At 39.8% G+C, this 25,567-nt stretch overlaps 1 protein-coding gene across 14 annotated transcripts in view; it reads left to right on the top strand.

Moving 5' to 3' along the window:
• The window catches only part of camkmt (calmodulin-lysine N-methyltransferase), a 115,030-nt gene that overhangs the window by 39,649 nt on the left and 49,814 nt on the right, over window positions 1-25,567 (top strand). For 6 of the 14 annotated variants that reach the window (XR_013328076.1, XR_013328073.1, XR_013328075.1 and 3 more), the window contains exons 5-12: window positions 2,438-2,498; window positions 3,232-3,283; window positions 5,605-5,668; window positions 8,849-8,915; window positions 11,047-11,121; window positions 15,358-15,421; window positions 17,788-17,919; window positions 22,247-22,342. Coding sequence is in view for 7 of the 14 variants with exons in the window: in XM_077729750.1 (XP_077585876.1) it covers window positions 2,438-2,498; window positions 3,232-3,283; window positions 5,605-5,668; window positions 8,849-8,915; window positions 11,047-11,121; window positions 15,358-15,421; window positions 17,788-17,919; window positions 22,247-22,333 (602 nt within the window). In the remaining 7 variants the exon portion in view is untranslated. Of the gene's footprint in view, window positions 1-2,437; window positions 2,499-3,231; window positions 3,284-5,604; window positions 5,669-8,848; window positions 8,916-11,046; window positions 11,122-15,357; window positions 15,422-17,787; window positions 17,920-22,246; window positions 23,758-25,567 lie in introns of those variants that run through there. The other 8 variants (XR_013328079.1, XR_013328077.1, XR_013328078.1 and 5 more) reach the window with 3 other exon arrangements.

Raw genomic sequence — 25,567 nt, 5'->3', positions numbered from 1 at the left:
TCGTAATTGAAGGTGAGAAATAATTTCATTATCCGCAGGAAAGAGTAATCTGCTCTCGACTCCTGATCCCTTCATTTCCTGCAGAGCACCTCTACCTCGGAGGTGAACACACGCACACACACACACACACACACACACACACACACACACACACACACACACACACACACACACACACACACACACACACACACACACACACACACACACACACACACAACACTTATGCATAGTTCCTATCACCCAGGGCTGTTAATGTTATTGGAATCCAGGATTAACCATCAAATTCACATATGCTTTACAAAGCTTTATAACTTAACACTGCTTTCACACACGAACCGTTTTTGTCGGACAAAGTATTCACTCGATTAAGCGGCATTTAAATGATTGGGAATATAGACAGTTGTAGTATACTATTTGTGTGTGCCAGTGTATCATTGTCTTTTTGTTGTACCTTGGTTCAATCATGGTTTATGTTTCTTTACCACCCTCTGCTGTTCATCCGCTGGCCCTCTTTTGGGAGTCATGGTGACACATTTGGGGAGGGGCAGATCCATCAATGCAGGGTTCAGAGGGCACTGTCAGTTTCATGGTCTGCGGGGCTACTAACAGAAGGTGGAGGAGGCGGGTGGGAGGAATCAGGACAATGGAGAACATGCACTCATTGTAAAAGATGAACTGTGAAGTGTTCACATTAAGTCTAAACATAAGCTATTTGACCTTTACAAATTGAACAGATCAAAAATAATTGTTTACAACGTGCGACTCAAGATAATAACACATAAAATTGTATTTCATAATAAGAATCTAAAATGCAATTTGAATAATTCTCAACAGTCCTCAGCAGGTACTTGACGTAACGGCAAGCTTTTTTTTTAATTGCTAAGGTTAAATGGGGGGTTTTAATTAGAGATGTTTTGTTTTTGTTTTTCATTAATATAGCGTCTTGTCTTGTAACTGTTTTTTTTCCTCCTTATCAAGTTAGATATATTTTTATCTGGGAAAACTGAAAATCATTATATTGAGGTTATTCGTGTGTCATTTAACAACTATGTGCCGTTCATGTTTTGTTTAGATTATTAGTATAATAATTAAGGCAATATTGTCTTATTGTGCTATTTTTTGTCAGATTTGTGAACAATATTTAAGAAATTTGGGATATTACTTAGGAAATATTTTAGACATTTTAATTCAGCTTATTAAATATGAAAAAGACAGAGAAGAAAAATAGTTTTATTATTTTCTCACTATCCAACTTTTTAGTCCTCCAAGTCTTTGACCTTATTCTATTTGTATTGCCTCAAACTACAAGGACAGTATCTCAATTATTTCTGCAGCAGTCGTTGAATCAGATGTCTTCAGCATGCTGCCACGCTGTGGCCTGAAGTCCAGATATGGACAACAGCATTCAAAATGTCACCATGTTCACATCTGTACATGCATATCTTGACACTCTCTAGATGCATGCTTCTCCTTTGGCTGTCATTGCCAGTTTGAATGTGTGTACAGTGTCCAGTTTGTGTGTGTATGTGTTGTTTTTTTTTTCTAATGACAAAAATGAATATTTGGACACTTTATCAATAGGCATTATTAAATCCTGCTTGCTCCAGCTAATCTTGGCAAGCAGCAGCAAGTGCACAAAGGTGACACACACTTACACTTACACACACACACACACACACACACACACACACACACACACACACACACACACGCACGCATGCACTGATGTCTGCCCCATGACTTGAAGAGAGAGCGTTTGTAAGCCGCTTACTATATTGACCAGCTCCTTCTCTGGCAGATGCCCTCCCTCACTGCTTTTTGCTCCTCTTCTTCATTCTCTCACTTTTCTAAGCCCCCCAACACACCGCGTTATACGTTGTTCTCAGCCCACACAACTTCTTCCCACTTCCCCACACACACATGCGGGTTGCTCGTGACGCCAAAGCTGCAGCATCTTCTACTTCAAAGCCAGAAACCCGAAGTTTTATTCAAATGAATGCTTGCTTCTTCTGCTGCCAAGGCGTGTTTTTATATGCGTGTCTATGTGTTTGAGTGAGTGACATGGTGGGGCTGAGCATCCAAGTGTGTGTTACATGCACAGCAGAAGGAGAAGGGCTGACGGTAGGTGATAAGCCAGATAGGCCTGCATGCTGTGATTATCACCCAGTGGACCTTCACTCCCGTGCACACACACACACACACACACACATTTACACAATGAGTGAGAGTGTTTGTGAGGATTTAGGGCAGACTACAGACGGATAGAGGAATAAGACTTGGATGACAAGGCAAGGTGGAAGCCACCAGAGAAGCAGGCTTGGGCTGGCAAATGAACTTTCTCTGATTGAAAGCCATAAGTAGCAAATTTATTGGAAGCAATAATAATTATACGATTCTTTTACCAAATTTTCTTTATGTGTGTGTTTGTTTCCAGGTGTGTGGCCATCAGAAGAGACCATGGCTCATTACTGCCTGAAAAACAGTCACCTGTTTACGTGAGTTCTCCATCAAGCTGGAGTATACTTTATCATTAAATTACAAGTGACACTGACACACAGCACATGAATTTTAAACAGCTGTTTGCAAATGCGGCAGTATTCCACTTAATATACTCCTGATTGATCTGGAGTCATTTATTCAATTTGAATCATAGACAAAGGCCCTCGAGACTGGAGCTAGGCACCCTCCACCCCCTAGAATATATATGTGTAGTCAAATTTGAAGCAAATGCTTGGAATAGCCTCAGATCATGCATCTTCTCTGAAAAATTGCCTAATAATGGAAATTTTTGTCCTGTCTGGATGTAATTGTTGGATCTCATTTGTTGACACTTGCAAAAAAAAGTGTTGTTCTTTCCTTTTGCCGATCAACGGGTCGTCACCCACCGGCCTTAAATGTGCCTAAAGCACACTTTGATTTATAATGAAGGTGAGACCTCACCCTTTGATTTCCTGTTTTAACATTCAAGAGGCAGGTGGTGAGCTTTGGGGGGCGGAGGGAAAAGAGGGCTATTGATTATTGTAAAAGGTAGTGAAGGTCAGCGAGACAGAAAGAGAAAGGAAAAGAGAGGGAGGGATGAAGGCGCTTGGGATGAAAGTGGACAAGGCCTAAGATGGAGTTGAAGGCCAGATAAAAGTGGCATGAGGGTGGAGAAAAAGTTTATGTGTATGTGTACATGTGTCAAACTGTCAAAAGTAGCTAAATGTCCTTCTCACTCTGTCCTACCAGGGGCACCGTTTGTGAGTTGGGAGGAGGCATGACTTGTCTAGGTGGACTCATGGTAAGTGAAACATTGACACACAGAAAAGCAATCATTATATATGATTTATCATTGAAGCAAAGTTTAACTCTGTGTTGATGCAACAGAGTGGTGAAAATGTCCCCTCAAACATTTTATTTGGAATGTGTTGCGGTCATCAATTCCTAACACAACATTAAGTACACAAAGAAAAAAGATGTTTATTGAGTTGAATATGCAATATTTTGTCTGCGTTCAGTCGAATATAGTTTGAAATGTATTTGCAAATTCCTGCTTTAAATCAAATTTTATACAACACACAGATTTCCCTAAATTGGGAATGAAAAGTTAGGTTTTTAAAAGTGATTTGATTTAACAATAATATTTTGGATGAATTCCGACATACTTGTAATATCTTGCTCCAATGCATCATCCTTATACAGCAAACACATCTTTTCCCTCTTTGTATGAATTATTATGAACTCATATCAACACTTTAGCACATTATGAACATGACACCTTAAGCAGACAAACAGGATATAAATAGTTATTCATCATTTTTACCTTTCTTCGAGGTCAAATGTTTTCTTTCTTAGCCAAGTTGTGAAACAGTCTCAAGAGTGAAAACTGTGAATCAAACCAAAGGGCTCAAATAGAACATATACCTCTTTGCGTCATGCCATCAGCTTGTACGATGTACCAGCTAGTCCTGAACACTTCCCACACACATTGACACGAAAAGGCTTTATTAGCCGGCGTCTTAACGGCCCCTTCACATAGCAGGCGTCGGTGTCCCATCGATCTGGCGCGTGCGTGTGTGAACGTGTGGTCAAAAGCACATTTTTTTTTATCTCTCTCAAGTCAATACACCGTGTTTTGACATTGCTGGCTTGAGATGGAATCCTCTTTTCACCCTTCTCCTTTTCCCTGACCCTCATAGATGTGCGTGCGTGTTACTGACACTGCAATCATTACTTCTATTTTCAAGGGCCGAACCATGTGTTTAATTTTTTGATTACTACATTTTTGTCTTTTAAAATGTTTTCTATGTATCTATTTTGTAGCTACCATATGAAATACAAAATAACTTAGTTCAATTGAAGGTAAGCTCCATTTCATACAACTGGCTGCCATCAGCAAATATTTTCCTTTTTTTGTCCACTGCCAAACCATAAAGGCCTTCTGCCAACGAACCTTGTTTGTGTCAATAAGAACACAAGAGTTTGCAGTTTATCCATTGTTGTGATTTTTGTGTGTGCGTGTCAGTTGCAGACTGCCAAAATTGCCTTAGAGTCATCTTGCTTGATCTGCAACTGGTCTAGTTTACTGAATAAGGGTCAAGGGTAAGGGTAATCAAATGTAACCAAAGAACCCAAAACATAAAATAATAGAAACATAAACTGGTAGAATGGGTGGCAAGCCACTACTCCTGTGGTGCCAGTTTGGGTTCCTGATCTTTTACTTGGCCTGGTCTAGCCTGCAGGTCACTTCTTGCATTGGAGCAGATGTTGGGATACACATAGCTTGGTGTCCCAAACAATCCCCCCCACTCAAACATGTGCGTGCACACACGCTGCAGGCCGTGGACAGGGGTGTGTGAAAGCATGCATATATAAAATAGTGTGTGTGTGTCTTTGCATGCTTCACTTATGACTATTCTTTATTTCCTCTGTGCCATATGGTGACAGATAACACTGACTTGGCTTAGTGTACATGCATCGCAACACTTGCACTCGCATCCACACAATAACTGACAGCCTGACACATAGTGACTGATCTATTCAGGAATGAGGAAAGAGAATGTGAAAAAGGGTTATGGTTAAGCACACACCTCTTTATCTATATCTGTCTGTCTCTCTCTCTCTCTCCCACACACACATTGTGCTCATGCACTACATCCACTCTCCTCTCTTTCCCTCCCATTTCTTTTCCCTCTCCGACGCCTCTCTCAGTCTGAACCGCAAAGTTATGTGAAGGGCATCAGGCAGGCCCGGTGAGCCGAGTGCAGAGTGACAGCGGCAAACGGGAGTGATCGCTCAGGCTGATAAACAGCCGGCGTCAAATGAAAAGGCTCAGCGCTTGCCATCATCCCCCTGTCACAATGCAATTACTGAACAGAGTGATAGCAAGATAGCACCCCCCACCGCTAGCCACAATGATAAAAGTATTGACTGATTTGATTGAATGATTAAAATAATGCAGACATAGAAATGGGCTGAAGATAGAAAGAAAAAGAGGGGCTGGGGGGTGGGTAGTTGCAGGGAGGCCATTGCACGTTCGCGTGTGCAGATATGTCATTATTGTGCAAGTGTTCTCCTCATCTAAGGCCTTTTCATGCTTTTGTTTCATTTTTTTTTTCCCAGGTTGCTGTTTGTGCTGACGTGAAGGAAGTGTTGCTGTCAGACGGCAATGAGAAGTGCATTCATAGTATCCTTTCTTCCTGCTGGGAAGCTCCAGTGTTACAACTGTACTACTCTGCTGGGCTTTGAAATGAACTCCTCCAAATCCTCCCTGTAGGATCTCTAGCAATAAGTGGGCCTAGCAAAAGTAACATTTTACAAATACAATGTCACACCTAGTAAAAAAATGAAAATACATGAAAAATAGATTACTAATACTACTGCATTTACATAGTATACAAGCTTGATAGGATAGTGCTCAAGTAAAATAATACATACACTTGCTCTCCCTTCCACTTATTATTTCTGGCGGAATATCTATTGTGGCAGAAGTATTGAGGCATACTTTTGCCACACTATGTACATACATGCTTTACATTTTCAGATAATATTGGAGTCTATATTTAGGGATATTATTTTTCATCTTCATATTTTTTTCAAATATTGTGTTGTCATTCTTATTTTCTTTCATTGAATATTTATCCATCAGTCATTGCATAAATTATTTTCCGATTTTAACTATTTGTGGCCAATCTATTAGTGTATTTATACAGTGCAATACAGTACAGTATACATACTAGTACTACTACTTACTTTCATTATAGATACTAGTTACTTTCATTAGTTAGTTTTATCATGTTTTTTGTTTACCGCATTTGTCCGCATTTTTTATTTACACCTATTTGTAGTTTAGGGTTTTTACATTACTTAGTTGCCACTGATTCCAAATGCGTTTTAGATTTTTCATGAACATTTATTTAACCTCTCGTTCATCTTGCTTGTCTTTCCCACCGACTCAAAATCTCGCCTATCATTTTGCATCATTCCTGTTCCTTTTCCTTTCCCTTCTGGTATTTCATTGCATTCATTCAACAGCTACAAAAACAAGAAACACAAGTTTTTGTCTGACAAAAGCAGGAAACGTCCTAAACTGCACATTTCTTCTCCACTGACCAATATACTACTTCCATATTTAGCTCTGTCTGCTTACAATATTTCCAAGCGTCTCAGCCGGCGGCGATCACAATAAGACCAAACAATAACACTGCACAGACTGTAACCTACCCACACTTCCACCAACAATGCACCATTGACTGGCCCACTTTGTTTCACAAAAACAAAAAAACACAGAAATTATAAGATTTCTTTTGCTCTCCTGTGAAGGCCCTGGTTTGAGGCTACAATTGAAGCAGATGTGAGGCAATTCATGTGACTAGATGAATTATATAGGCAGTTTTTGACCTCATTCATAGTGCGCACACACACACACACGCACACCCGGACTCCAGACTGCCACGACCTTCAACAATCATTTAGAAAAATCAATGGAAATATTCCTTTAAGCGTGATTGATGGCTGTGACTTGACTGATTTAAAAGATGGCTGCATATATTCCCCCACAATGTCCAAGAGTAAATTGAAGCCCCTCAGGTCGACTGTGATTCAATTTTTTCAATGGGACACAACAGAAATAATGTCTTCGGGGGTCAAGCTCCCGCCAACGTTAAACCTTTATTAACTCTCACCACAATGGTTAAAGTCATATTTTTAAACATTGTTAACTGCCATCCAACTGAAAAAGAAATTGGTGTAAAACTGACCTTGCATAGCACAACATGGCATTCATCGCACAGCAGCAAATGAAGAGGTACTTAGCAGCCAGAGCAGAAGAGTCACTTTGACTCTCTGTTATCATTGTGTATCATTTTACCATTCAGATTCTTATTACATGCTTTGTGGGAACTACACAATATCAAAAGCAAAGCTAGAGAAAAAGTTGAAATAATTTTATCCTTACACTCCACCATCTTTTTGCATCTCAGTTGTGTGTGTGTGTGTGTGTGTGTGTGTGTGGTGTGTGTACGTGACCTCTCCCCTAGTGGTGTGTTGGTGACGAGATTACAGTAAGCCTCTCTGTCATCACTGTGCAAAACAGTGATGCACAGGTGTGTCTGAAAGGTTTTCTGTGGTTGCTTACTGTCTTCTTCCCCTAACCTACATACCGTTATATCTTAACCTACGGATGCTGCAAACTAATCACTATGCATTCTTTGTCATGTTGCTTTGTAGATTTTTTTTTTTTAATTAATAGAAATAATGGACTTTTTTGTTGTCTGCTGCAAATGGGTATATTCACATACCTTTTGTTTTATACAGTACTGGGCTATTTATATTGAATACAACGACTTAACAAAAATGTATTGTGAATGGCACAAGGGCCTTATTCAATTATGTTCATTTTTAATGGAGAAAATTGATCTGAGAAGTTAGGCAATGGAAATAGGAGCTTTTCATCAATTTTGCTTTTTATATTAGACTACCAATATAGTTTTGTTTCCTATCATGTTTGATTTTTGTAATTACTATTTCGAACACTCATACTTGGTAACTATTATGATATATGAACAAGTGTCCCTAGTCTCGCTCTCTTGGTTGTTGTATGCCTATCTCGGCCCAGCGTCTTTGTCGATTGGATTTGTCTCTTTGCGGGCTTTAAAGACAAGCAAATCCTAATTGAATTGCGGTGCAACTCCACAGGCTAGTGTATTAATAGACAACTTGACATCAATCGCCCTGCTTTTGTGTGCGCGCTCATCTGTGTCTGTGTGAGTGAGTAGACCGTGTGTTTTCGTGCGCGTGCGTGGGGGTTAAAAGCCTTTCAATTGATCCAGTGATGGGGTGAGGAGGGTGCTGTGATCTGCTCAACAGCTTGGGATCTGTCACATAGTGTTTGTCCTTTAGATTGGCGTGTTTTATAAAATTTTAATGACATTACAAGTTGTCATCTAATGATGTCTTTGTTTAAATGAACTCATTATACATTTTTTCATTTTTTGCGATCACACAATTGTGCTAAGTAAGGAAAAATCAAGCGAGGTTTTTCTATTGTATACATAGAATAACCTGTGTAACAGATAGTATACATGTATTATTTTTAATATACCTTTCCATGTCAGGCTGCTCTTTACTAACCTGTAGTCTTACTCAAGACTGTACGGAAGTCTATAAGAGTTCAACAACAACAGTAATTCCACAGCCTTGAAAGTGACATTTATCATAGAAAGCTCTTCATAAAAGTCACCCACTTAAAGGGATCATCAGTGGCATAGATGATGCACTCTGTACACTTAGTTTTCTCTGTGTTTGCAATGCATTACTTTCATGTTTTTTCTTTTGCGAGCACGAGTCCTTGACTGTTGCCCATCAGATGTACAAGGGATTGTCGAGAGAAACATGCAAGCGGGGAAATTTGGATCAACACATGTTTCTACCAGGTAAATTATAAAAAAGAGGTATACACTATTATTATTATGCCTTGTCTCAAGAAATTTTGCAGCCTTTTTGTTAGGTTTATTTGATGAGAGGTAGGCAGAATGAAATTGGTAGTATGGCAGGGATCTGGAGGAAAATTCTGGTATATTAACATTCAGGCTGTGAGCCTAATGTAGTATTGAAGGCCCAGTTGCAATTCATTTTAAAAATCAATAACAACAAAATACAGTAGGACTGCCTGGAAAGTTGGATGAAATCAGTGCCCAACCTGCTTTTTGTCTGCTTTTTAAATCAACAGAAACTGAGTTGAAATGCCAACCATAAGAGCATTTTTGAAAATGTCTAAATGAACAATCAATGAAACTGTCATATTGGAAAGAATTTAAGGACCCCCACAAGTGAATTTTCCCCAAGTAGTCAGAAACAGGCATCGGACAGACAGAAATTTATTTGAATGTATTTCTCCATATACTGTATATCTTGCACAAATGCTGTATACAAAATCAGTTTCGTAAATTCAAGTTATTTACTGTGTATACATATATACAGTGAACCACAATTTGTGAAAAACAATGATTGACATATAGATTGCATATAGTAAAGGGCAATTGATCCCTCCCTTCTATAAAACACCCTGGACTAGTCGCCAGTAAGTCATAGGGCACAAGGAGAGACAGACAACCAGTCACTCTCACAATCACACTGCCACCGAGTGGGAATAGAACCCAGACTGCCCGCACCAAAGTCAGGGAGAAGAACCACTGCACCATCGGGTTGCTTCTGTTTAAATGATCTATGCACAATTATTCTTCTTAATGGGAACCTCTCATCCAGAAAGCACACGAGTCACATCATATGAGAGGACAAGAATGTATTTTAATTTTTGTGCTGCTGCACCTCTCCTCTTGTTTTCCTCCCTCCTCTGCATATTTTCACAAGTGGTAGACGAAGATAAAAACTCAACATATAATTATTCCACATTACTTTAATTGTTTTCCTTGTAGTTTACGGCAGTCCGCGATGTGATTGGACGAGATATGGAAGGGACGGTTGTTAGGGGGATGTAGTGTAATGGTGTGTGTTTAGGACCCCCTATTGAGATTTGGGATTGTGTTTTTCACGGGGCCTAATGTTTTGTTTACAAAGTGTTAATAATGCCTATTTATTAATCCCACCAATCTGAGCAAGAGAAGTGGAAAGCAAAAATTGCTAAATGCTGACCATCAATTCAGCTCCCTAAACTCATTAGAGCTTAAAACCCAACCAAAAAATGCCCGCCACTTCTTTGCATCTGATACTTAAAAGAAAATAATATTTACAGATGGCATGAAGTCCCTGCATCCAGGCATGTACATGATGAAAAGGCACTCTGCTGCTGTTAAAAGCAAATTTCAGAATGAAAGAGAACCGATTTTAGTGACTTTAAACAAACACTGCATGCCTGTTAGTGACTTAAATGCTAGTCTGAGTATTTCAGAAACTGATTATCTCCTTGTATTCTAATTTATCTCACACAACCATCTCTATAGTTTACAGAGAATGGTCTAAGAATCAGGAAAACATCCATCACACATTTACTTAATAATGTCCCCTTCAACCCCGTAGGCTGGTACCTATGTCATCCTCCAGCTCAGGTCTTCTACCAGTTTACTGACAGTTTATGGATTCCATGCAAAATTCTAACTGTTGTTCCTGGAACCTGCTGGAACAATTATTTCACTTTGAGGATTACTCCTGTTAAAAAAATTGTGGTCCCCTGGACGTCATATGGACCCCACAGTGTTGACCCGTCAATCACTTAATGACCCATTATGGCCTATGACCTCATATATGTGCATTTTTCAAATGAGTATAAGCTCTATTTAACATTTGCTTCCTGTTCTCACTTGTTAATTTTTACACCATTTTTTGACGTTAATTAAATTAACAGTGAAGAAAAAGTTTTTGAGTTGTTAGTTATTTCTTTTTCTCACCAACTAATGACTGCTCCTTTTGATGAAATGTCATTTAGTTTTTTGCTAGTGTAGTCATAATGAAATTGAATTTGAATAGATATGAAAGAAAATTTGGCGTGTCGGGTAATATATATAATTGATTCCAAAAGTTTTTAAACTTTCCAACATTTTGTTGCAGGGTGCTGAGGTGGGACTGTAACCCGGACATTTCAGCGTTAGAATCCCATTTTGATGTTGTCATTTGTGCAGACTGGTAAGTTCACCACTGGTGTTCTTTTAAGATTTTTATCAGATTTTACTAGCAAAGATTTTTATGATAGACGCCAATATAATTTATGTCAATTTTTTTCAATCATTGTTTTTCTATAGCAGTGACCATTATAGCAGTGACCATGCTAACGTTACTAAATTAATCCATCTTTCTGCTTCTGTATATATGGGAAAGCATATTTTGATGGTTCCTATGCTCTCATCAAAAATAATGCTCCCATCAAAATAATGCTCCCATTACGCAATGATAGATCGCTGATAGTCACCTCAATACCTCTGTGCCAGTAATCACACCTCCTTTGGATTCATTTTTAATTGTTACTTTTCAGCAGCAACATATTTCCACATCAGTTGTGTTCAGTGCTCTAGTCACTGCTGTTTTTCAGAGCTTCTAGACAAAGGTAGCAAATATTATGGGTGAAATAAATGTAAGCGCACATGTACAGAACAGTAAAGTAACAATTTCTGATGTGTAGCGAAATATGACGGAAGACCACCACCCTTTCCTTGCCTCCCACTACCACCACACACACAGGTTTATCTTCACATTAGGCTGACACTTTTTGCATAGCCCCCCTACCGCCTTGGACCTTCCCTTGTCTGGATCCATCTCAAACATTCACACTTACATAAATGTGCTCCAATAGCCGCCTGTCTTCATTTTACACTAAATTGCCTCATTTTCATGCTCGGATGGATGACATAGGCAAATTGCAAATAATTGCGTCTGAACAAGAAAAATGGGTGAAGGAAGATCAGGTAGGAGTTTCAGGGGTGATCGCGGGAAGGGGGAGGAGACGAAGAAATGATTGAAATGGAGCAGTAAACGATAATGTAAACATCTGAAAGTAGCTTATCTGTCATTCCTGTACAGTAAATCAGGTAACTAATGTAGCACCAAATCTTCAAATGTAATATTAAGATGTCTGTGCGTGTTATGGAATATGATCCAACTGTTTTGAAACAAAGTTAACACAATACAAAATGTAAAAACTGTCAACATTAGACTCCCAAAGTTGTAATTGATATTTCATTTTTATTGTCATCATTTGAATTTGTACTACTGTAATACAACTCCATCTATTTCTTTCTCTTCCCCGGAGTTCGCCACAGTGAAACAGTCAATTCATATGATACATTTTTACATTGTTGTCCCTTCCTGGCGCATGGGAGACAACTAATACTACTACTAATATAAATTTAAGAAAATACCATTTGCAAATGAACACCATTACAAGGAACAAATATATTTGTCCCTCTGACCATCAGCCTTTGGCTTAAATACATTAAAAAAACAGAGAACCTTCTGTATGTAGGTACATTACGCACAGATTGACAGGCATTGGTATCGTTGTAATGTCATTGTCCTCCCTGCCAGGTAAAAAAAAAAGATACCTGGCTCGAATAGCAAAAGATGCCTCAATTGAATGTAGTTTTCATTTACATGCAATCAAGCGAGAATGGAGTCAGTTACACGTGAAGTTCCTACATTGAGGACAGCCATCACACTTTCCGTGTGTGCGCGGATGTCAGGTGCTTCCTGCAGAATCCATCCGTGAGTGATTGTGTGATAATTGCTGCGCTGCGTGTTGAAGAGTGACGGCTGACCGATTAATGGATGCTTCATTGTGATGATCACCTGCATAAAGGTCAACAACGCGCCATCCACTTTGATTAATTATATCTCCAACTGTGAACAGGGAAAGCGTAACTCCACGTACAGTGTATACGTGCTCCTTTTCGTAATGTTATCAGATATGTCCCTTAGTCTTCCCGTTGCTTGGACAAAGGATATATCATATATATTGTATCTCAGTATTCCTTTTGATCATGTTGAGTAAAGTTGAAATGTGTCGACAGTACAGACATTAATTGTTGCAAAAGGAAAACGGGACAATAATAATATATGAATATGATCACAAAATTTGAAAGATATTAAAGCTCTTCATGTTTCCTGCATGAGGTATTGTTGAATGAATTGATGGATTATATATATAAAGACAGTCTCACCAACTAAATTGCAATATTACTGGCTGGCTTATGTTTAATGTCTAAATTGTTGGGAGAGTTTTGCATTGATGATTAAATGGTTGTTTGTCTGAGCATGTGAGAATGAGGAATTCCTATGTGGGAAGGAGGGTGGCACAGAATTCTTGGCTCCGTAATTCAGCCAGCTTGATTCTTCCAAAAATCCTACCATGTGTAGACCCAGAGATAAAAGCCTGAGTACAGTGTTTACTGTGCTGTGATTCTATGGTATGAGACAAATGTATTGGGAGGCCTTGTCAGCCAAAAAACTTGCCATATCCAGTTGGTAGAATCGAGACAGGATAGTCTATGAATTATGTCATTCATTTTATACCCTACTGATTATCCTCTCAATGGTCGCTGGGCTTTTTGGAGCCTGTCCGAGGTATCTATGGGTAGAAGGCAAGAGTACACCCTGAACTGATTGCTTGCCAATTGCAGAACAGACAACTTTTCGCTGAGACTTTTGGCAGTGTATCAATGTACAAAAATACTTTCAGCGTTAAATCCGAAAAATCACGAAAATTACAGTCATTATATTTCTTATTTTTATGGAAAATCTTAGGTGACCTAAAGGTTAGTGTGAACACAAAACAGCGTAGCCAGCAACCCATTGTCACAAGACAAAATGCAACCGATTTGACTGCTGCATTACATACAAAACACTCTCACTGATGAACTGCAGCACCGCCAATGATATCATTTGTTTCCCACATATCAGTGATGAGCCTCCTGAACGTGACAAAAATAGATACAAATGTAGCCACAGACGTCATGTCCTTTGACAATTTCTGCAATGCGCCTGTGTCCTGGGTTGGGTGGGGAAGGGCTAGTGCGAGACAATAGGGTGGTCTCAAAGGGCAAGGCCAGTCCATGTGCAAATATAAGGCCAACACCTGTAACAGCTCATTTTCCCAATGCCTAGTTGCTGACATTTGATTAAAAAAATATCCAAGCATTCCATGTGAAGACCAATTACACTTACTGTCACCCCTCGCCAGTAATCAGCTGCAGTCGATCGCAGTATTTTTCAAGTATCCCAAATTTTGTAGCCTTCTAGAACGACGGCAGGCCACTGAAGAAGTATAAGGATGACTGCCGGCGTTAGACTTGGAATAATACTCAATAACCTGTGCAGTAATTGTTCATTATTACTATTTTTTTTAAAGATGTAGTAGTAATGCCCATTTTATCATATGCCCTCCCAATGACACACTGTCCTTCCTTTGAACTTGTGTGTACACGCACGCACCCATCCATGTGTATTTTAGACTCACTGCCACCACCCAACAGCTCACTTCCCTGTTGTTCCTGGTTGCTCGCTTTTCCTCTCCAAGTCGATACGCGTGGCAAACTAAACCAAACACAAACTTCTCACCTTTCAAGGAAATAAGCTCACACCGCCATCCACCCTACCAGAATAATAAACTATGTTTGCGCACATCCTGGTTTTGCATAAAAGCTCTAGGTGAGTTGCTCCATATATGAACATTATGAATAAGCATTACAATAATACTAGTATCTTGCTGCCAATTAAAGTAACATTCAGCAAAATCATTGGAGTTTTGCACATCCATATTGCAGCTGTGTTCTCCAGATGGGTGTTAAGGATTAAGCCAAATCTGTATTGTTGCATTTTAGTAAAATTAATCACATTTCATCTTGCATAATTAGCCTGCGCTCAATTTTTTTAAGTGGCTGATTTCAGTTTATTTTAGGCACTTTATGGTCACCAATGTAATGAGTGTTTGCATTAGGTTGAAATTATTGTGTTATGTGGCGAAAAGGTTTGCGATGCTATTTTGCATGAATAGCACATTTTAAAATGTGTTTCCTTGTGCTTTTACTAGAGGCTTCTACCTTTTTTTTTCTCCAATTCAACATGTTTGAATACAAACTGTGTATCACATTTTGTTTATGTATGTGCACGCTTTTGGGCTATTCTTCATTCCTCTCAATGCTTCGATAACAGGTTAAGCCCCAATACACACTCTGCGCCCCACTCGTAAACTCATGCAAATTGTTTTTTGCCTTCCCTCTTTCCCGTTGTGCCAGTTTATTTGTCAACAAAATAAAAATAAACATGCTGCTGCCTTATCTCCGGCTGCCATCTCGACGATGCATGCTAACCTCTCTCTTTCTTTTTCTGTCACTCTTTCTCATTTTCTCTGTTGCTCTCTCTCTCTTTCAGTTTGTTCTTTGACCAGTACAGAAGCAGCCTGGTTGATGCTATAAGGAGATTACTGCAACCTAATGTAAGTGTGTGTGTGTGTTCTTACTGCATACGTACTATATCTGTGATTATCCTCCATTCCTCTAAATTGCCTCCCCTCTCTCACAATCATAATTAGACCTCAGCACACGTTAATAGTGTGACAGGATTAATATCATGTAATGCTTTAATGCTTATGCACAGCTCTGATCTTCGTGGTGGTGCCTTCTGGCCTCGCCTTCATCATAAATCCTAGGCAACTTCTCCCTTTTGGCCCCGCGATAAGACCCCATGCTGTGACAGCCAAAGCAGATGGGGGAGTGTATGTGTGTGTTCTGTTGGGAATAAAGCAAAAAGGCTGCAAGAGATAGGGTTGAGATTTTTCTTCATCTGAAGGAAGCAGGTCATGTTTTAAGTACAGAGGCCAGGCTGGTGGAGGGAGTTTGTGTAAAAGGAGATGAAAACGGCACTGATGGAAGGAAGGAAGAGCACACGCACACTTGAAGGCGAGCGACACATCACACAAAAAGCTGTGTAGCTTTTATTTTCAAGCAGATCATTTGTACTGGAGCATGGAAAGAGAATGTCCAAGTAATATCATTTGGAAATTCTGACCAAAAAGAAATTCATTTGGAATTAATCATTTCATAATCAAGCTGGCACAGTCGACAAATGGTTAGCACTTCCACCTCGCAGTTCTCAGAAAGGCATTGCTAAAAAAGGTAGCTGTTAACAGAGTGCAATATCCAACCAATGTAGGGGAGGGATAAAAAAGTAGTACGAAAAGACACTAAATTTTTTAATTCATTCATTTTCTGATCCACTTATCTTCTCAAAGTTTGCGGGGGTGCTGGAGCCTCCAGGGAACTATGGGCACCAGGAGGGGGCCACCCTGAATTAGTGGTCAGCCAATCACCAGGCACAAAGTGATTGGACAACCTTAGAGGCTTGCACTCATACCTAGGGGCAATTTAGAGTGTCCAATCAGCCTACCATGCATTTCGTTGGAATGAGGGAGGAAACCGTAGCACCTGGAGAAAACCCACGCAGTCCCATAGAGAACATGCAAACTCCATCCAGGTGGACCGATCTGAATTTGAACCACTCAAGCCAGTTGGGTTTCACTTTCCTGACCAAAATATTGAACTTTTTGATGATGTCCTTATTACGAGGTTCATTTCATAGAACAATAGCTGTCGGTTCTGAAATCATCAATTCTCTCCTTAATTATCTATTTGTACTTTACCATAGAAACACATCATAAATTTAAAAACATCATTGCAAACAATTATGGTTCACAACGACTGCGTCAAGGTGTTCATCAAGTCACAAAACATGATATTTCTATGCTATTTATTGAAATATTTGTGTATCATTGTGCTTTGATATACTTTGTGCAGAGTGTCACAATGCCTTCCCTTTCACTCACACAAAAGTAGGATCATCTGAGCATTGATAATAGAATGACAAATATATTTACTGATAATTGTGGCACACTGCTGTGTTGTAACAATGGCAAGCAAGTGTGCCTTCACTGTCATACATCTGTGTTTCGTCTCTAATCATATCTCCCTCTTTAATCCTACCGAGATAATTCGGCAGCTAATATGATTTGAGTGGTGGCCATCAGACACAACATCTCTGCCACACGAAGCCTCACCAAATATTTATTAATTTGCTAAGCTGATTAAACAATTAAACAAAAGCCTGACTTCTCTCTTGTAATGGCACTAATTTGTTGTTTGTGACCAAGGTGCTCCATCCGGGTGGCAAGATCCTCTTAATCAGATGATTAATGTCTGGGTGGTGTGTGTGTGTGTGTGTGTGTGTGTGTGTGTGTGTGTGTGTGTGTGTGTGTGTGTGTGTTTTGCCTGTTTGATTTCTCATTGGAGGGGCTTACAAATAAACCACTGCACGTTTGGATTAATATTAAAAAAAACAAAACCTCCAACGGACAGTCACCCCGCTGTTTTCCTGTGCTTTTGTGTTAATTTGCCTGTTTGTACGTGCTTGTCTCTGTGCTCCGTTTAATTAGAACAATAACAACACGATCAGCATGAAATAAAACTCAAAGCTGGAGGATTTCAAAGAAACTTTGAACCTGTTGTTAATCCTCTTAGTACTTGCAGGACGTCGGTGGTGCGCGTGCCCATACAAACACACGCAAACACACACACACACACACACACACACACACACAAGCATTCATTTTTCCAGACTAGTGTGCACATCTCACGCCTTGTGACATTCAAGATACAATTTCATAGTCTGCGTGTGCATGCTCATATTTCTTCTGTGCTTTGTTTTGTTTTGTTGTGGCGTTTTTAAATAAAGGGTTGTTTATTTTCATGGCAAAAATTTTAATTTGCAAATATGTTTGACATTATTGATGCTCTTATCCTCTGTCAGGGCGTGGCCTTTGTGTTTGCTCCACTTCGAGGTGACACCTTGCAGATGTTCTCTCAGCTGGCGCAGCAGGCTGGACTCCTGGTCGCTAGGCATCAGCAGTATGATGTCCAGGTGTGGGATGTGCATCAAAAGGTAGGCCTCCTGTTTATTCTGTTATAGCGGTTTACAGAGGAACGTACACCTGTCAGCAGATTACTTCCAAGCACATAATTTCCTGATTCTATAGTGTTCTCTAGACTGTTAACGCAACTGTTAATGCATGCCCAAAAGATTCATCATACTAACGACCATATACTCTACATTTATTTTTACTTACATAAATATTGGAATACTTTTACACATGAGCTAGGGTACAATCATTTGCACCCTCAGTCACTTTATGTACCATTGGTTCCATTGGCTAATGGCCTTTTAAGCTGCATTTTGAGATTTATCATGGCCCAAAACCAGCTGCTTTAACTTGGTGGTCGAAGGAAACCAGCATCAAAACCACCTGAGTTAAAAGAAGTGCATCCCGCTGGTACCTCCATTTACGCACACAGCTACTGAAGAAGTGGCCAGCGAAACAGCCCAATTGGGTGAGCGTGTGGTTACCGGCACTGCTGGGAGAATTGGACAGTTCAGTGCACGTTAAAGTGACTCACAGAGAACGCTTTACTCATTAAACGTTATTTCAGAGTTTTTACACGCGATTTTTGGACAACCTATTGTTTATTTTTATAGTATACGGTCCTAGCATCTTGTACTGTCTTTACATATGGTGAAGGGGAACCCCAGAAAGACCTAAAACACATTAACAGACCTTATTGACAGGCTGCTGTCAGCCATAGCTCTGACCTAGACGCACTCACACAAGCATAGGGGTCAAGGTGCTGAATGCAAATGAAAGGACAACTTGGAGTATACCCCTCATATGTGTAGGTGATTAAGTCTCCATTGCTTATCTTCTGATAAACACACCGAAAGCGAGAGAGAGGTAGACGGTCTGTGTGTGGATGCGTATGGGCTCGACTGACCATTGCAACACATTGCGAAGAAAAAAAGGAGTTATATCACCAGCACCAGCTCACACAGACCAGACATCACTTAAACGGCATATTGGCGAGACATGACACACGAACGCACCACGTGATGATATCACACCCAAACATACATGGATGAAACACACACACACATACACAAATGAATGAACAGCTGCTTCTCATTTGCGCTACAGATTAGCTTTCCTAGATGTGTCCGCTTGCTTTGGGAGTACCAAGGAACACGACAAGGGAATATATTTTAACTTGGAACAAAACACACACACATTGGCGATTTGCAAGTCATGACAGCTTAAGACAAAGAAAATAATCTAAATGCTTCTTTTTTTTTTGCTCAAACGCCTACATACTGGCAGGCCAAGAGATGTCTTGCAGCCGCATGAGTTGGCCATTGAGGTGAGAAGAATTGTCGAGACGTCAACCGATCACCTCCTGGTTGTAGTATTTATATTAGCAACAAAGTACAATCCAACGATGGACTGGAAAATTGGATGAAAACCCTTGTTACAGGGTAAAGAATAACATTTTTACGACATTAAAAACACCCCATTTTACTACACACCATCAAATAAAATGTATCTATATGGGGCTAGGAGATTACTTCCTTACCATTAATTCCCCTGGGTTTCTGCCACGATACCTCTTAGTGTTTTCCGGATGTCATTTATTGTACACATTTTAATCCCTTAAGAGAAATTCAATTTCATAATGGCCATATTCAGATTTTTCACGCACAGTATACAGGTCACATCTGGAGGATGCCAAGTGTTCATCTGCAACCTTGCAATTTTAGTTCAAAAAGTAACACCCAAAAATGTAAGCATGTGTGTGTGTGTTTGTGTGTGTATTTTTGTGACAGGCAGACAGGGCGAGTGCGTTATCCTCTTATCCCCACTGTTGTGGAATAGAGAGGCAAGCAGCTGGAGGGACTGCAAGCAGCCTGATAATGCCAGTGCTATTTTCTAACCCGCCATCTTAATCTTGTTACTCAAATGGTTGTGAAGAGAGAGTCATGAATTTTAATTTCTCTCTTTCACACGAGCACACATGCGGCACACGAGTACATCCCCTGTCTTTTGCACATGCAGAAATATCCTCACCATACTTCAGCATGCTCTCACTTTCCCAGTGCCCCCATCTCTTAACATTTTCTCCATCAAAACACCTTTGTTTACTTTCAGCAAAATGGAAACAAACCAATCGTCTTCCCCTTATCGCATGCTCCTGGCCCAATTTGCCTTGGTTGGCCTTGTTCTAGTCATCAGCGCACAGAACGCCTATTTTTGGGCGAAAAAAGTGAGTGAATGGCCAATTATTGGACCGTCGCAAGTGGAATTCTCCACCTGTTACCTATTTCCAATTTGGGCTTATTATACCCTGTCTATATTAATTTCCCATTATCTCCTCCATCAAAATCGTAAAACAACCAAGAAGAGCATTTTATCAGGATTTGTGGCAAAATTGTTTTATCAAATCAATATCCAAAAAGCTATCATATTCACAAATCTTGGTTTGAAATGCTTAACCTTGAGATCCTAATCTTATCGAGACCTATTTGATCCAGAATACATAAGAATGTTTTGAAATGTTAGTCCGATGTACTAGCAAGAAAGAGTGTCCTGCCTGAATTATCATGCATTACTCTTTGGTCAATCTCAAGTCGTCTTACCAAGTCTTGGTTTTCTTATGCCCAGCCAATTAGGGGAAAGAGGCAGGAAATGCAGCCGAGCATCTCGTCGGTTCAATACAATGGCATGTGCAAAGAGGTTTTTGTAGATAGGTCAAGCCCAGTTTTGTCAGAAATACACTTAAGTATCAAGAACTATATGTACAAAAAAAATGACGGCACATGGACTGTAAAGCGAATGGCTAAAGGTACAAAAAAGCTCTCATTATCACTAAGTAGCATGGTAAGGAAATTGACTAGATTTTGGCACCTCTTCCCGCAATAAAATGCAATGTTTTGGCAAATTGAACTGAACAGCACATCATGATAAGAAAAACTAGCTTCTTTTCTTTCTGAGATCCCCAACTGCAACTCTGTTGAGCCAAGTAGAGATGTTGAAATGTCGGGGCCCACAAAAGAGTGAGAGGGGGGATAGAATCGGTAGTGAAAGTGGCACAAAATAGATGACTTGCACCTTGGAAAGAAGAAGAAAAAAAAACGGACAGCGACAGAAAGAAAAGGTTGAAGGGGCGCTGGTTTGGGGTGGAGGTTTGGGTTTGAGAGGCGATTTAGGCAGCCACCCATGAAGCTGATTAAGCAGCCTGCGATCAGGAGGAACAGCTTTGCTTGTTAAACTTTTCACCTCTGCCAGCTCTCAGCCTCCATTGCCTCCTCCCTCACCTTTTTCTTTGCTTCCTACCCGACTCCCACCACCTTGTATTGCCTTCTCCTCTTCTTTTGCCTGGCAGAATTTCAATGTGAATGCTGCTCAACATGGCGCTTTTTGGGGTTTTTTTTTGGAGTATTACCGCCAGCTGCCCTTCCACGCCCATTAGCCCCTATGCCTGCTGGGTCTTCCTCTTTTCTTTTTTATATTTTTGTATTTTTTTTATCTTTTTGCGTGGGGGGGCGTCACAGGTTGAACAAATGTCCTGTGCCTGGAGGGGAGATAACGTACATGAAGGGCAATGAAGAGAGGGGAGTCCAATGTAACTAGTTACCTTAATAACTGAGTACCAAAATAAAATCCACATAAGAAGCTAGTTGGATAACAATCATCTAAAATAGAAAAGCCTGTACAAAATTAACCAGGTACTCAGAATAACTAGGCACATACCAAGTTACAGAAATATACAGGCACCAAAACAACCACACTAAGAATACACACAAAGTCTGCTGTTCTATTTATGTTTCAACCTGTAAATGACTTTTCATTTATTTTCATTTAACCTTTAACTAGCAATGTTCATAGGAGCTGTTTAGTTTATCTACTACTAGACATATTCTCAGTTTGACATTGTTATAATTTTTTTTAGCCTAACTTATTTTTCTTAAATGAATTGCTGTACACGTTTATTAAAAATGAAATTGTAAAGATCATTGTTAATATTGGCAAGCCTACCTATAGTTTTCATTGTTTCACTCACCTTTGCCAGTATCAATCACCAGGTGAAGGGGCGCAGAGACATGTCAGCAGGCCGTGACATCATCGCTATGAGTCCAGGGACTCCTCGATGATGTCCTCAGTCTACAACTTATTGGACTTTATGATGCCTGTGTTTTATCCACCAAATAGTCCTTTTTTTAGTGTTTTCTTTTGCTTTGCATAGTGGTTTTCTGTGTTAATATGTTGGGAGTATCTTTGCTGGTTGTAAATGTGAAAATAGTGCAAGAAACTTTTAAAAATCAATTTTAAATTTCACCCAAAATCAAAGACAACTAAACTGACAAGGTTCCCCTCTTCCACGTACAGATGCTGCAAGAAGGAAAAGAAGCGTACGATGAGAACATCCACTACCCGTTGCTCCTAACATTGACCAAAGGATCTCAAGTGCAGTAAAGTAACCAAGTATGAACTCACCTTCACATTAGCATTTTATCAACACTATGATTCCCTCTTGATCCAAATGTGAAATGCTGTCAAGTCCCTCTTTTGACCTGAGCGTACGATATTTATAAAAAAGGCTATGTAATAGTATTACTAGCATCTAGGGTCTTTAACAAATGTATTAGGCTACCTGTCATACAGCATCATCAGTTGTTTTAATGAGGACTCTACTTCAATGAGCTCTTAACATATTACCTCTTTAAACTTTCTAGTCATCCTCACCTTCCACTAGATAATAATACATTTCATTAATCATTCACATTATTAAAATTAAAATGTGTCACACAAATGTGACTTTATTTAACATACCCTAGTTATTGCAATCAAAATGCATCAGAGAATACCCAGTTTACCTGAATCCTGCTTGTGACCTCACAACCAGAATTGATGATCAGCCCTATCTTTCTAGTCTTGTGCTAGCTAGTACATGTCAACAGAAAGACAGAACAGTGAAATGGCAACAAGAAAATACAATGCTAATCAATAGTAGACTGCTCATTCTCGGTTTCACACCGTCTTCCGTCTTCTGTGAAAGGAAGACTAATTATGATCTAATTTTTCATTTTCAAAGCCCTTTCTCTCACTTTTCTGAATTAATTTGTATCCACAATATCTACCTGACTAACAGGAAAAAATATGTTGTCCAATAACATTTATGTTGAAATTCCCCAATCTATGTGAAGTTTATTGAAATACTGTAAAATAATTTGGTATCATTGGAAAGCTCTGAACAACAAAAGGATGTGATTGGGTGGACTGGCTGGTATAGATATTTAGGTTTGAACTACTGGTAATCAGGAGGATACGGTGTCCTATCATTTCATAGAAACTTGAGCTAGTATTTCATAGTACTTTTTGAGGGAGAAAGGTAAGATTATAACAACTATGACACAATGAATGGGTTTGTCCACACAAGGTACACCCTTCTATTTGTGTGAAAAGGCCTTAAATCCTATAATCATATTTGTAATATAATCATATTACAAGTATATCAAATTGGTCAAACTGTCTTAAGGAAACATGCTCATTTTCAGTTACCTAAAATGCAGTTAATATGACAAACCAGACTACAGCATTGTTATTTATATTACAGTTGTATTTAATAGTTCAGCAAATCATTGAAATGTAGGACAAAATAATTTTGTAAAGAAGACATGCAGTCAAGAAAACATAAGAGAGAAGCACAGGTTGACAGTCTTTATGTTTTGACAAAGTGGTCATGTTCCCAACTGTTTTTTATTAAGATTGAGGGGTCAGGATTACTTTTTGTTTTTGAAATAGTAGAAACATTTTGTTTTTTGACTTTATGTTGCCTATATTCATCCAGTCTCTTATCTCCATGGGCCCCCAAATAAATTGAGTTTGAGACCCCCTGATCTCGATGTAGTATGTCTTAACGCACCACTTGAGGCAAAAAAAGCAAGCATTTGTCATTGTGGAGCGACGTCCTTTTTGGCAGAGGCGGCATGTCGACACCTGTGTGTTCTTTTTGTCAAGAGTTAAGGCGTTAAATGCTTAGAGATGTAATAAAGTTTCCTCAGGCCCTCCTTGATTGGCTGCGGCCTGCGTTTCAAACACAATGGCCTCCTGCAGGCTAAGCTGGTGCCAGACAAGCTAACGCACACACACATATCAAGCCCAGTCAACCGTCTTCCCCTCCTCGGGAATAAAAGAGAGAGGGATAAAGAACGGAGGGAGTGCAGCTAATCCTGCAGCCTCACTCTTCTGTTTATCAGCAAGAAGGAGGAGGCAGGGGGAGAGTTGTCAGAGAGGGAGGGACTACAGTGAGGCCTCCAGATCTGTCTTTTGATATTTTAAAGAGCTCTGCATTGTCCTCCCCTGCCTCTCAGTCTCTGGACAGAACTAAATGAAGAGGGAAGCAAAAAAAAAGAGAGAAGACCGAGGAAAGAAAGTGCGCAAGGCTGGATCGAATGAGCGGGCTTCAGAAAAATGAAACAGAGGGAAAGCAAGTGATTGAGTGTCAGAGCGAGTGATCGAACGCCGGCTGGAAAGAAAGGGAGACAGAGTGCTCCCCGACTCGACACAAGGGCCCCATTAACTTGACCACTTGCCCTTTGCACACAAAGGCAGGGCCAGCCCACCACCACTCCCACCCAATTATCCACAATTAGGCTCAGTGCACTGTGTCAAGATGGAGGAGGAAGGGAAGACAGAGGGATGGAGAGAGAGGAGAGACAGAGAGTGAGCAAAGTGCCTCAGAAATAGAGGATGGACAGAGAAAGAAAACATTAAGGTGGGCAAAAAGCTTCAATCTTAATTGAAGATTTTGTAGCCAATGTCACATGTGCACTCACTGGACACTTCATTATTTACACTACTCCTCCAGTGGACGACATCCAACACTTGGGCTGTCACAATAACAAAATTCGGAGTTTGGTACGGTACCCGGATGAAGTAAATCGATACCAATAGCAAAACTGTACCAAAGCAAAAAGCTAAATTAATAAAGAAAATCTAAATTGTTTTGAAATAAACTGGGAAGTTAATTCATGTAACAAAGAAATTATTGCAGTTACAAAAAAAGGCAAAAGAACATGAGACAATTTCGCAGTGAATAGAAAAATATCAAACACACAGATGGTTTAGTGTTGCCTACATCAAAAATACTTCAAAATGCATGCTATAAAGTTGACTTAACTTAAATAACATAACAATATTGAACCACATCCAATAAAAAAATGTTTGGTTGTTACTTTTTTATTGTCCTATTAGATGCAATAGTCTGACCAAAGCCTAAAGAAGACCATTTTGAACATTTTCTCGTTCACCAAAAAGATGCCTGCTTTTACCCCTACACACACACACACACAACCACACACACACACACACACACACACACACACACACGCACACACACAGACACAGAGACACACACGTGCACGCGTGCAAACCCATACATTCTCTTATCTGCCCTCCACGGCTCCACACAGCACCACAAGCACCATCTTTCCCCCACAGAATGGCTTTTGCTCCGTTTGTTTGTGCTCATGAAGTGGAATGCAGAGAAATCCCTGAGAGCATTTTTCCTTTTCTTTCTTTCTTACTGTGTGTTGCTGTGGCCCCCACCTCACCTGCCACACACACACATGCACCCCCACAAACTGTAACATGGTCTACAAGTCTGGCCTTGATGACAATAATGTTTTCCATTACAAGGAACGTATT

The sequence above is a fragment of the Stigmatopora nigra genome, chromosome 12 (genome assembly GCF_051989575.1).
Source record: "Stigmatopora nigra isolate UIUO_SnigA chromosome 12, RoL_Snig_1.1, whole genome shotgun sequence".
NCBI classification, from domain to species: Eukaryota; Metazoa; Chordata; class Actinopteri; order Syngnathiformes; family Syngnathidae; genus Stigmatopora; species Stigmatopora nigra.
Note: the sequence above shows the minus strand (reverse complement) of the source record. Positions and strands in the feature narration are given on the sequence as shown.